This window comes from Xenopus laevis, chromosome 1S (genome assembly GCF_017654675.1).
Source record: "Xenopus laevis strain J_2021 chromosome 1S, Xenopus_laevis_v10.1, whole genome shotgun sequence".
NCBI classification, from domain to species: Eukaryota; Metazoa; Chordata; class Amphibia; order Anura; family Pipidae; genus Xenopus; species Xenopus laevis.
This window is the reverse complement of record NC_054372.1, coordinates 170,137,093-170,150,762: the sequence shown is the minus strand read 5'-3', so window position 1 is coordinate 170,150,762 and position 13,670 is coordinate 170,137,093. Positions and strand designations below refer to the sequence as shown.

Here is a 13,670-nt window from a genome sequence, read left to right as displayed (position 1 = left end):
CTATACTAATACTGAACTATTGTTCACCACTTTTAAGAAGCATGTCCACTCACTACTGGTGGCTGTGGAATATTGAGGAATGTGACTATAGAATATCGATTAATGTGAACTCACAATACAATACAAATGCTTTTCTGATATTTGTATATATATATATATATTGTGAAGTTTGGGGGGATCACAGCGGGATTGTTAGCATAAATGCAGGCCACTCCAAGGTGAAAAGAAAAACAGTCCGTTTATTTTGAAAACAAAGAGCTTCCAGCAGCAGTAAAAATGTAACAGAAAGAAAACAGCTTCATTCAGCAACACAAAGTCCAGCAATAAACAAAATAGCTTACTTCAGCGTTTTTAAGTTTCCAGTACCCCCAAGGTACTATCCAGCCTTGGTCTGTGGGGAAAACACCAGGAAAATATCCACCTGGCTATCAGGCCCCACAGGTCTCTGAAAATACAGCCATTCCAACCCAACAGCCCAGCCCTCCTGTGCAGCTCCTTCTCTCACACCCTGCACACCTGCTGCTGATTCCCTTAAACACCCCTTGGCTGTCCAGCCCACCTTCTGGCTGCTTAACCCTCTGGTGTTTCTTAAAGGGAACATTCTTAAATGGATGGCTCAGAACCTAAAAACCGGGGATACATATCTGCCATCCACTATAAATCCCGTCCGGCTTGTACATATCCCCCCCCTCTGCCTCAACCCAGGGGAGGTGGAGGCACTAGTAGAGCCTAGACAATGGACTCGGGACAGAGCATCCGCATTCATATGCTGTTTCCCGGGTCTGTGCTCTACAGTATATTTGAACTCCTGGAGTGCCAGGAACCATCGGGTTACCCTGGCGTTTGCCCCTTTCTTCTGTTTCATCCAGGTGAGTGGGGCATGATCAGAGATCAGACGGAATCTCCTACCTAAAAGGTAATAACGGAGGGAGTCCAAGGCCCATTTAATGGCTAGGCATTCTCGCTCAACTATTGCATAGTTTTTCTCCGCTGCAGTCAGCTTTCTACTGAGAAACACTACGGGATGCTCTTCCCCATTAATGACCTGTGATAGGACAGCTCCCAGACCTACGTCTGAAGCATCCGTCTGAACAATAAATTCCTTTGAGAAATCTGGTGCCACCAAAATGGGGTGCTGACAAAGAGCGGACTTGAGTTCGAGGAATGCCTTTTCAGCATCCATGTTCCACTCAACTATGACTGACTTTCGACCTTTGGTCAGGTCAGTCAATGGGGTTGCTACTGTGGCAAAGTTGGGGACAAACCTACGGTAGTACCCAATCATTCCCAGGAATGCTCGTACCTGTTTCTTTGTTTTAGGGCGGGGCCAGTTCTGGACAGCATCTACCTTATTTAGCTGGGGTTTTACTAGCCCTCTACCTACAATGTACCCAAGGTATCTTGCCTCTTCCATCCCTATGGCACACTTTTCAGGATTCACTGTGAACCCACCATTTCTCAGGGAGTCAAGAACTGCCTGGACTTTAGGTAAATGGGACTCCCAGTCCCTACTAAAGATGACAATGTCATCCAGGTAAACGGATGTGTACCTCTGATGGGACCTCAAAAGCTTGTCCATTGCCCTTTGAAACGTAGCTGGGGCAGTTTGTAAACCAAAGGGCATTCTTTTATATTGAAAATGGCCATCTGGAGTGGAGAATGCTGTTTTCTCTTTTGCCGTCTGGGTTAGGGGTATTTGCCAGTACCCCTTGGTGAGGTCTAAAGTGGTAATATAACGGGCAGGACCTAACCTCTCTATAAGTTCATCTACCCGGGGCATAGGATAGGCATCAAATTTGGAAATTTCATTGAGTTTTCTGAAATCATTGCAGAATCGCAGAGTACCGTTGGGCTTGGGTACCAACACAATGGGGCTTGACCATTCACTCTGTGATTCTTCAATAACCCCTAACTCCAGCATTTTTTTTACCTCCTCTGAGACAGCCTTCCGGCGAGCTTCTGGAATGCGGTAAGGTTTGAGACACACCTTTACTCCCGGCTCTGTAATTACGTCATGCTCTATGACATTAGCGATCCCAGGCAAATCAGAGAAAATATCTTTGTTTCTCTGCAGAAACTCCCTAACTTGCTGGGTCTGGGCTTTTGACAATGCTGTAGCTACCAGGACATTGTCAGCACCTACCTGAGACTCAAGTTTCCCACTAGCCAGTGCTGAAACTGGTTCTCTATCCTTCCAATGCTTTAACAAATTGATGTGATAGATTTGGTAGGGCTTTCTCTTACCAGGTTGGTGAACCTTATAGTTTACCTCACTCACTTTTTCTACAATTTCAAATGGGCCCTGCCATCTGGCCAAGAATTTGCTCTCTACAGTGGGGATTAACACTGCTACTCTATCTCCCACCTGAAATTGCCTCACCTTAGCGGACCGGTTGTATACCCGGCGCTGAGCTTCTTGGGCACTTTGCAAGTGTTCCTTAACCAGTGGCATCACTCCAGCGATCCTTTCCCTCATTTTAGAGATATACTCCAAAACACTTTTGTGGGGTGTAGCTTCACTCTACCAAGCCTCCTTTACAGTATCAAGCAGTCCCCTTGGCCTGCGCCCGTACACTAACTCAAAGGGAGAGAACCCTGTGGATGCCTGAGGCACCTCCCGAATTGCGAATAAAAGAGCAGGTAACAGACAATCCCAATCCTTACCATCTTTTTGTACCACTCGCTTAAGCATGGTTTTTAAGGTCTTATTAAACCGTTCCACTAAGCCATCTGTCTGAGGATGGTAGACAGACGTACGTAACTGCTTTATCTGGAACAATTTGCACACACCTGACATCACCTTTGACATAAATGGGGTACCCTGGTCAGTAAGTATCTCCTTGGGAAACCCTGTCCTTGAAAACATCAGAAACAGCTCATGGGCAATGGCTTTAGATGTGGCATTCCTTAAGGGAATAGCTTCCGGGTATCGGGTGGCATAATCAAGGATTACCAAGATATACTGATGCCCTCGGGAAGATTTTACCAGGGGGCCTACCAAGTCCATTGCTATACGTTCGAATGGTACTTCAATAATGGGTAAAGGCACCAAGGGGCTGCGAAAATGAGAAGCCGGAGCCGTTAACTGGCAGGTGGGACAGGATGCACAGTAAGTTTTTACCTCGGATTTTAAACCTGGCCAGAAAAAACGGTCTGTGATTCTTGCTTCGGTCTTCTCTGCCCCCAAGTGTCCACCCAGTGCATCATCATGCGCCAGGTCAAGTACCATTCGTCTGTATGGCTTTGGAACTAACAGTTGTTCCACCACCTCCTCACGGACCTTGGTGACTCTATAGAGTAGATCGCCATTTACAGCGAAGTGCGGCCAACGCTTCTCTGCACCTGGTTCTTGGGAAACCCCATTTATCACAACCACTTGTTCTCGGGCATTAACCAAGGTAGGATCCTGCATCTGGGCAGTGCTAAAGGCTCCCCTTGACACATCTATATCAGGAGATACGGGGCTTAATGAATCATCCTCATCATCCTCCCCAAGCATTACCTGTAATGGGAAGAAATCCCCCCCCTCAGAGGACGGCTCGGGCCTCTGGCCAGGATCCTCAATTACCTTATTACCCTTTTCCAGAGTTTGGGGCTGTGACACAATATCATTTTTACATTCATGCATTATATCATTTTCAGAACCCCTTGGGTTTTGGGAACCCACCCTCAAGTCAGTGGTTTTCTTCTCCATACTGTCCCATAATTCCCAGAACTTTGGAAAGTCACGCCCCACAATAACGGGGTGTAGCAGTTTACTCACCACTGCCACCTCATGCACCACGGATTCCCCATCAACAGTGATGGTCACTGGGACTAGCGGGTAAGACCGGGTATCTCCGTGAATGCAAATTACCCGGAGTGACTTGGACACTGGTTCAAATTTGCCAATAACACTGTCCAATACCAGGGTCACCATGCTCCCCGAATCCAAGAGAGCCTTGACTGGAACCTGATTAATGTAGACAGTGCACTCAAACTGCCCCTCAACTGAGTCAGGGCATGCAGTGCAAACTTTGTGGGCATAACAGGACAGTTGCTGGAGAGCCCCACACTCCATGGGCTCATCCTTCAATGGGCATTGTGCTCTAGTGTGGCCCCAGGTTTGACACCTCCAACATTGCACATTCCCCCCCTTCCAGGGTGAAGAGGTATCTGTGGGTACCCCTTGTCGGGCAGGGGGTGAAACGTCTCCACTTTCTTTCACACTGAGCCCAGGACTCTGCGGGGAACTTTTCCGGGCTGGCGTAGATTTCTCTGGACGTGAGCTGGTGAACGGTCGATGACCGGTGGGAGCAAGTAGTTCCTCGGTAGCCGTGTACCTCTCAACCATTTTGACCAGCTGATCCGCAGTTATGGGGTCCCCATGACTCACCCAACGCTGCAGGTCAACAGGGAGGGACCGAAGATAACGATCTGTCACAACCCGCTCCACAATTTGGGGTCCATTCAGATCCTCGGGTTGCAGCCACTTGGTAACCAAATGGATAAGGTCATGCATCTGTGATCTAGGCGGTAGTTTAGTTTGATACTTCCACTTGTGTACCCTCTGAGCTCTTACTGCAGTGGTTACCCCTAGGCGGGCCAGGATCTCTGCTTTTAGCCGATCATAATTCATGGCGTCATCTGGGTTAAGATCGTAATACGCCTTTTGTGGATCGCCAGACAGAAATGGAGCTATTAGGCCGGCCCATTTATCTCGGGGCCACCCTTCTCGCTCTGCAGTCCTCTCAAAGGTGGTAAGAAAGGCCTCCACATCATCCGTGGGACTCAGCTTTTGGAGAAAATGACTTGCCCGGGTGGTTACCGGGTTCCCCTGGGCCATGACAATGGACTCCCGTCCAGGAGCAAACTGCTGGACAGCCTCAGCCAACACCTTGGCTTGATTAATTGTAGCCTCTTGTAAGGCAGTTGCCTGTGAAGTTGCAGACTCTCGCAACGCCAATAATTGAGCATCTGTGGAGTGCTGGTGGTTAATGGTAGCTTCGTGTAAGGCAGTTACTTGTAAATTTACAGACTCTCGCAAAGCCAATACTTGAGCCTCCAGGCTCTTTTGCTGGGCCTCTATAGCCTGCTGCTACACCTCTGTAGCCTGTTGCTGCACCTCTGTAGCCTGTTGCTGCACGACCATGCTCTGCTGAAGCTGCACTGTAGCGCGAGACATTTGCTGCAACAGTTCCTCCATCTTTAGCAAAAATAGGTTACTGTCTCTTTAAATGTCAGTTTTCAGAAAAAAAAACGTTTCCTTTTTTTTTTTTTCTTTGGTAGTGCCTGCCCGCATCCGAGCACCAGTTGTGAAGTTTGGGGGGATCACAGCGGGATTGTTAGCATAAATGCAGGCCACTCCAAGGTGAAAAGAAAAACAGTCCGTTTATTTTGAAAACAAAGAGCTTCCAGCAGCAGTAAAAATGTAACAGAAAGAAAACAGCTTCATTCAGCAACACAAAGTCCAGCAATAAACAAAATAGCTTACTTCAGCGTTTTTAAGTTTCCAGTACCCCCAAGGTACTATCCAGCCTTGGTCTGTGGGGAAAACACCAGGAAAATATCCACCTGGCTATCAGGCCCCACAGGTCTCTGAAAATACAGCCATTCCAACCCAACAGCCCAGCCCTCCTGTGCAGCTCCTTCTCTCACACCCTGCACACCTGCTGCTGATTCCCTTAAACACCCCTTGGCTGTCCAGCCCACCTTCTGGCTGCTTAACCCTCTGGTGTTTCTTAAAGGGAACATTCTTAAATGGATGGCTCAGAACCTAAAAACCGGGGATACATATCTGCCATCCACTATAAATCCCGTCCGGCTTGTACAATATATATATATATATATATATATATAGATGTAGATATATGTAGCTATAGATGTAGATATATGTAGATATAGATGTAGATATATGTAGATATAGATATATGGATATAGATGTAGATATATATAGAGATAGAGAGAGATATAGATATATATAGATCTATTCTTGAAAATGCTTAAGGCTAGCTTGACAACCCCCGAAGCTGCTGTAGAAAAAACCACAAGGTTATATTTACTACAGACCGTTATAACAGCTATTCCTGCTTAATCTTCTGTCACCATATATGTCTATGTTTCAGTGTCATATGTTTGTGTTAGGATATATAAACCCTTTGGGGGAGACAATAAAGCTGAAGCAAGTGTGACCTGTAACTGTTACTGTGTCCTTATTGCTTCCCGAGATCTTGTTTCCTGGCTAAAGTGCTCCCATTTATTCCACACTCAGACACCAGCAGTGCGGTCAGAACCCCTGACTGTTCTTACTGTGGCATTACTGATGCATCACTATTGTAGCATTTCTCAAACTGTCAGGACAATTCCTGTATTTTATGCACTGAAATGAGACACATCTCCTCCCCCACCATTATATCTATAATGCAACACTAATCTCCGGCCACTTTTTGTTGTGATCTCCTCTTTATGAATGAACTGCTTTGTGTGGATTCACATATGCTGACCATAAAGCATGAGGTACACAGATGAATAAATCATAGCAAAAACATTGCATTCTCATGTAGAACAACACTAACATCACAGACGAAAAATAACAGTTCAGAATCTCTGCTTTTTCTCTGTTCTCATTAACCAGCTGACCCCCCTCTGATATTAAGGAGGAGGAACTAAGGTAAAAAAGGCAATGCTGCATATTTATGTTTAATTTTAGGCTGGCACAAAGCAGACTTCACTCCAAAATATGATGCAGATAAAAAGTAGTTTGTTTAACAAAAAAGAACATCTAAAAAAATAGCTTTATGTGTTTTGTGGGCTTGTAATGACAGGCAAAGGGTATTTTGTACAGACAGTGATATTTAAATGGAAGCAAACCATCCAGAAACGTGCTTTGGACAGCTAATGAGAAAGGTTAGTACATATATTATTGGGTTGTCCAGGAATACAGGGGTATAAATTGAGTACAAACGTTAAAAGCTTAAAAATACATATTTCTACAAAATAGAGAAATTCTTATATTTAAATGTTTGTATATTAATAGTATTATGGTCAAGGTGACAGTTTTAGTATTAATTATTCAAGGGTTTAAAGTATTAGGAATATTTTTAAACAAATACTCAAACATTTTTTAGACAAAACAGGATACATTGATACATTGTATTCTAAGTTCATTACTGAGGGCTGTCTAGTTAATAGGAAAAAAATCCATTTTGCTTCTTTAAGAAGTCTATCCAATGTATTTCCACCTCTAATGTGTAACAAGACCTTTTCTTTGGCAATTACCGAAAAACAGTTAAGGGACCTATTTGTACAGTTAGCAAAATATGTAGCCACTGTAGTTGAGCTGTTTTCATTGTTAATGTTAAGTACATGTTCCCTTACTCTCTCTTTTAAGGTATGACTGGTTTGGCAGGCATATTGTTGAGAGCATTTTTTGCGAGTAATCAGATACACCACATTTTTAGAGTTGAAATTGATATATTGTTTTATATTATAATTTTTTCCAGAAACAGAAGAAGAGAAGGTAGTTGTCCCATTGACATAAGTGCATGTGATACATCTCAAAGCTCCACATTTATACATACCTACTGTAGTTAGCCAAGTACTATGTACAGTTTTTTTATCCTCTATGAGGCTTGGAGAAAGGAGGTTTCCAATGGTTTTAGATTGTCTTGAGACAAACCAACAATTGGGCCCTAGGATTTTATCAAGTAAAGGGTACCCCCTGGTTGCCGCTCCTGGTAGTTAAGAGCCGAATTTCCATATTTCAACCCGGAAATTCGGCTCTTCTAGTGCAGAGAGCACAAATGCGCTCTCTGCACTAGCGACGTGGACCGCCCCTGACCCCCTCCGGCGCTGAAAAGGTGAGTGCCGTGGGGAGGGGGCGGCAAAAGAAAGGCCGCCTTCGGTGGCAAAATCCCCAGGATCGCCCCATGCCAGGTATAACCTGGTGAAACAGACTCTGGTGAAAAAGGTAACGTATTGGAAAGTTTGCTCTTTGATGAATTTGCAGAGTAACGATCGTTTGCCTTAGCGAGAATTCACCTGGTTAAAGGGCGCAAAGCTTCACTAACGCTGAGCTCTTTCGCTAGCAAATTGTCCTCTAAGCCTCTTAGTGAATTGGTGATGTCCCTGCGAATTGTGTTTTTGGTCAATTTTCGCTAGCGGAGCCCACTTCGCCCTTTAGTAGATCTGGCCCAATGTATAATTTTTTTAGTGGCGCCATCTAGTGTCACTCCTGGGATATACATCTTTTATATACAGTAAATGTATTATTAGATACACTTTTTTAAATTCAAAAGCAAAAAAGGATTAAAAACTGTGTCCCTGTGATATTATAAAAAGAGTAATTGTTTAGTGGCAGCGTCCATATCATCCATATAATACATAGCTAACTGTGAAACATCATCGTTGTTCCTTGTTACATACCTCAGCACATACAGTTTTGCACTCTGACTTTACAAGAAATGTGGTATGAGTCCCCTTCCCTTCATATACACAATATTTTTAGAAGAACAGACAAAAGATTTGTGTCCTTTTTCACAGCTGCTATAAGTGTGGGTTTGCCTCAGATTGGACAAAGACTGTTATTTAATTCCAAATATGACATTTCAGTCATTCCACTTCTTTAACAACGAAATTGCTTTCTAAGATGTGTTTTCTAAATGGAATCCTCAGAGCTTGTTTTTCTAATGCTTGTTGCTTTTTCCCCTTATAGGATTTTGAGTTAAACCATGTAATAAAAATGAATGTTGTGAATTTGTTGGAAGATGTACTACGTGACCATGACCTGCTACCCCAAGAGAGAAAAGCAGCTACTAACATTTTAAGGTAAAAAGAGGCTTTCCTCCAGCTTATCTCTGACAAATCCCACTGGTGTACAGGCCATAATGAGAGGATGCAGCTTTGTGATTTCTGTGACATGGAAAGCATCAAACCAGACGATTTTCTACAAGTATGTTCACTGAACTGACAGTGGCCATTTTTTGCAAATTCCTTGTCTCCAGCATCATTCATGAATTCTATTATTTGCTCTGACATTCTCTCTTTTAAATGTATTTTAGTTATATGGATTGGGTCTTGCAGAGACTGGTCGATCAACAATGTGGACTTGTGGTTATTTCCTGAGTCTGATGGGGGGCAGGTAGATTTCTAGAGTCTAGTAGACTGCTCTGCTGCACTCCATACGGGGGTAAAACTATAAATCCAGGTGCTAAAATTTGATCACAGATAATGCAATTTTTTTTGTCAATTTTGAATATGTAAATTATGGTAAATTCAGCAATGCTGCCCTGCTCTGTAATAGTGGAAAATGTATATCTCTGCCAAAAGCCAGCATGGAAACAAGGCAAGTGGGAGGGAAATTATGTTGCCATTTCTTATGCATAGTAGATGAAGAAAAGTACATGGTTGTGTTTAGATTTAGTTTGTAGATTTAGTAAATTATCCTTTTTTTAGCCAATACCACAAAATTACCTTTTTTTCCTTTAGTGCCCTATCTCAGGAGGAACAAGATGACTGCCACCTGGTCCTGGAGGACATTATAAATATGGTAACCATGGTCATTTATTCATATTTTGCTTTCTAGTTTTGTCATCCACTGTCATGTCATTTCTCATTACCGTGTATCTTAAGCTACACTAGTGTGAAGGTGGCCATACACGGAGACCTCACCAAACGAGCTGGTCTCTCCCCGATATGCCCACCACCGATTGTGGGCAATATCGGGCTGATCCGATCGTTGGGCCCTCCTAACAATGGGTAACGGGCGGTCGGATCGCGGGACCGCATCAACGAACATATGCGGCCGCGATCCGACGGGATTTTTAGTCCCGCCCGATCGACATCTGGCTGACTTTCGGCCAGATATCGATCGGGGAAGCCTGTCGGAGGGCCCCAATAAGCTGCTACACGGGCAATATGCTGCCGACTCGGTTTGTTGGCAGCTTTTATCGGCCCTTGTATGGCCACCATAAGTCTATACACATACAAATCAAAATCATATGTAGATCCCATGGAAACCAGTCTCAGGAGGACAACATTCTGACAAAGTCCACCTAATAACTGCCCATTTATGACCAAATTCTATTAAAAAAAAAATTAAAAAGGCAAATGTATCAGTTTGCTCGAGTACACTGCCTGAGTTAAAATCTTATTTCAATTTCATATCTAAAATCAGAATTTTGCAATAAAGGTTTTGTGGAGTAAACCTACTCTTGATATAATAACCTTTGTGATTGACAGCAAACAGCGCTTCAGTTCACTATCTTTGCATTATTACTGAAGCGATTTGTCCTTTATTTTGCAGTCAGAGAGTCCCAGCTCAGAGTGCCTGGAAACCCTCTCTGCTATGGAACTGGCGGAGCAGATAAGCCTCTTAGATCACATCGTGTTTAGAAGCATACCATACCAGTGAGTACTTCCAGAGAGGAATTCCTTTATTGATAAGATTGATGATGCACAAAAATGTTGTATCATAAAATAATTTGAAGAGAAACTGTAGCAGTGATTATAAATACAGTGGATCATCTATGAATGTACATTATTAAGGGATCTCCATTCTATGTCTACACATTGATTTACAGGGATGATGGTGTTCAGTGGATATCCTAAACACAGTAAAGACGATCCATAGAGGACTCCAATAATATGTATAAACAATGTCCAAATTGACCTTATTTAAACCTGCCATTACTACCAGACACAAACAGTTGCACTAACCCATCTGCATGATGTGATAAAAGGCCAGTCCATCCTCAAAATATTTGCGAGAGCACTGAGTATAGACTCTGTATGTACAAAGTGGTGCATTAAAAATATGTAAACCTTAAAAAAATACATACCGTATATACTCGAGTATAAGCCGAGGTATCTAATTTTACCTCCAAAAACTGGGAAAGCTTATTGACTCGAGTATAAGCCGAGGGTGAGAAATGCAGCAGCTTCTGGTAAGTTTTAATCAAAAAATTGAGGGTTTCTGCTCCCATTGGAGGTGTTTTTGGATGCAGGCGACCATTCTTGGACGCCGGCAAATATTCTTGGAGACTATTCTTGGACGCCGGCGACTATTCTTGGACGCCGGCGACTATTCTTGGACGCCGGCGACTATTCTTGGACGCCGGCGACTATTCTTAGGCGCTGGCGACTATTCTTAGGCGTTTTTACGCTTGACCCGAGCATAAGCCGAGGTAGAGTTTTTCAGCATATTTTGGGGGCTGAAAAGCTCGGCTTATACTCGATTGTATAAGGTGATTGTTTAGGGAACTCTTCTAAGCACTTTTGCTATTTATAAACTGCAATTATAACACATATTGTAACAACCTCACCACCTGCTGGTTAGTTTTTCAACAGTGAAAACGTGTTCAGAAGGAAAACAGAAAACTTCGGATTTTGCTTTGCTTAGAAAATACATGAGAAAGGCCATTTGAGGTTTCTAATCTCTTTTCTGAGTAGAGCAACATCAGCAGTTTCCTGTTTTCCTTCTAAACATATTCTAATTAACTGTTGGAAAACTGGCCAGGTGGCTGTTACAAATATTATTATATTTGCAGTTCAGCTTTAAATCAGAAAAAAAAGAGTAAATTGCAAAAAAGCAAAAAAAATTTTATGAAAAATATGCATTCATTTATTTTTAAGGTTTACTTATACATATACAAGACAAACAGCCACTACTTACTTTTTATTCATAGGTGATATTAAAACTACAATTAATTTACCACTTAAAACATACAGTGTTTTACACCCTATCACCAGATTTTAGAGAACGTTACCTTTTTTTGCCAGAGTTTCCTTTGCCACCTTAGACCTGGCGACCTGATAAGATGAATCCTGTATACTGGAAAGTCATAAGAGTTGTAAAAAACCGCTGGCGTTTTTCATATATTAAAGCGGGATTGCCTTCAAAAGTCCTAACTATTAAAAATGTTTTTTTTTTACCAATTTGAGGGGCATGCGATATTTGTTTAAGATTGGGCTTATGTGTAGGACATTAGAGGATCTCTTTTGTCTTTATTTTGCTTCCTTGGACATTTGTAATAATAAGTGGTCACGTTAAGCATTTGCACCAACATCTCTAATAAAGATGTCTATACGACCTATTTGTACCCACCCTATTCAAATAGACCTAAGCGTAAGAGAACTAACAAATTTCGATGGACAGAATTGAACGCTAGCGAAAGTCTGCTATCAAATGCTCCTGCTGATGAATTAACACTAGCGAAACTTTGCCAGCATTCGGCTACAGAGACAACTTCATTTTAGTGAATAAGTGTAGTGGCAACGAATTTATTCCTGGCACGAAGTGTGGCGAAGCCTTCACGGGTGAAAATATCCCCTTTAGTGAATTTGCTCCTATGCATGCAATTGCATTTAATTCATCTAAGGTTCAGTGGGCCCATTGGCACTAGTCACAAGTTACTAGAAGAAATTATGGGCACAAGTACCTTTGTGAATAGTGTAAATGCAGGCTCCGTTTTTTTCTTTTTTTTGGCTCTGTGTTTATTGTGCTCTATCAGAAATTAATTTTGCGCAAATATAGAAGCAGCTGGGGATATGTACAGCGGAATTGGTTGATGATCACCGCTTTCACAATTTCCTGTAGGCAGATAAACTATTTTGATCATCTATGCTTGTATTGAATGTTATAACAAATACAAACCATGATATTTCTTTCAGAGAGTTTCTTGGTCAAGGTTGGATGAAACCAGACAAATCTGAGAGGACACCGTATATAATGAAAACTAGTCAACATTTTAATGATGTAAGTATAGTTGCTATGACAAAGGTTAGTATAGTGCTTAAAGGGGATGTAAAGTCAAAAATTAAAATCCCCCTTTGCCCCTGGGGAACCAATATAAGCCTTTTTCTAATTGCAATCAATTATTTTTCATTTGCACTTCAGTTTAAAGTTGAGCGCCTGCCTCTTCTGCTGTTCCCGCCCCCCTACCAATGAAAAACATGTAGCCAGTCAAGCAACGGTGGGAGTGACGGTGACATTCTGCAAACAAGACTTCCTACTCGTTCTTCATTGGTAGGGGGGCTGGAACAGCAGAAGAGGCAGGCGGGTCAAACAGCAGAGACGGCCATGGGCTGTGAAGGTTTTGCTCGCAGCTGAAAGAGCAGGTATGGGGGGGGAACGGACTGCGCTCAACTTTAAACTGAAGTGCAAATGAAAAATAATTGATTGCAATTCGAAAAAGGCTTATATCGGTTCCCCAAGGGCAAAGGGGGATTTTAATTTTTGACTTTACATCCCCTTTAAGCCTGCCTGTAAAATGCTACTTGAACATCAGTGTGTCAAATTGTCTCCACTGATAAATACACATACTGTACTAAACAAATTCAACATGGTAGGGATTTTTGGAAGTTTTTCTGACATTTACGCAGAGGTGTAGAGTATGGCGGCTATTCTGAGACCTGATAGACAGGAGCATTGCTGTAAACAGTATCCCCAACCTATTGTCAAAGCTGCAGCAGACATAGCAATGGAGATGCTGACCCCTTTAATGAGTAAGGTTATGAGGGTCTGGGAGAAGGTAAGGGTTTAGTTCTAAGTTGAAGCATATTTTTAGTTTGCATATGGGGAACTTTGCACTAATAGCTTTTGTCCACAATTTATTCCCCCTCTTTTTATTGTCAGGGAACAATGTGCAGAAATACATTTCGTACCTATACAATGTCAAAGTGGAACGGAATGA

At 42.6% G+C, this 13,670-nt stretch overlaps 1 protein-coding gene across 2 annotated transcripts in view; it reads left to right on the top strand.

Moving 5' to 3' along the window:
- Positions 1–13,670, top strand: part of LOC108707246 (ras-specific guanine nucleotide-releasing factor 2-like) — a 166,386-nt gene that overhangs the window by 142,846 nt on the left and 9,870 nt on the right. For both annotated transcript variants that reach the window (XM_041580489.1, XM_041580488.1), the window contains 4 exons: positions 8,693–8,805; positions 9,466–9,526; positions 10,283–10,386; positions 12,649–12,733. In XM_041580489.1, coding sequence (XP_041436423.1) covers positions 8,693–8,805; positions 9,466–9,526; positions 10,283–10,386; positions 12,649–12,733 — 363 coding nt within the window. The remainder of the gene's footprint in view (positions 1–8,692; positions 8,806–9,465; positions 9,527–10,282; positions 10,387–12,648; positions 12,734–13,670) is intronic.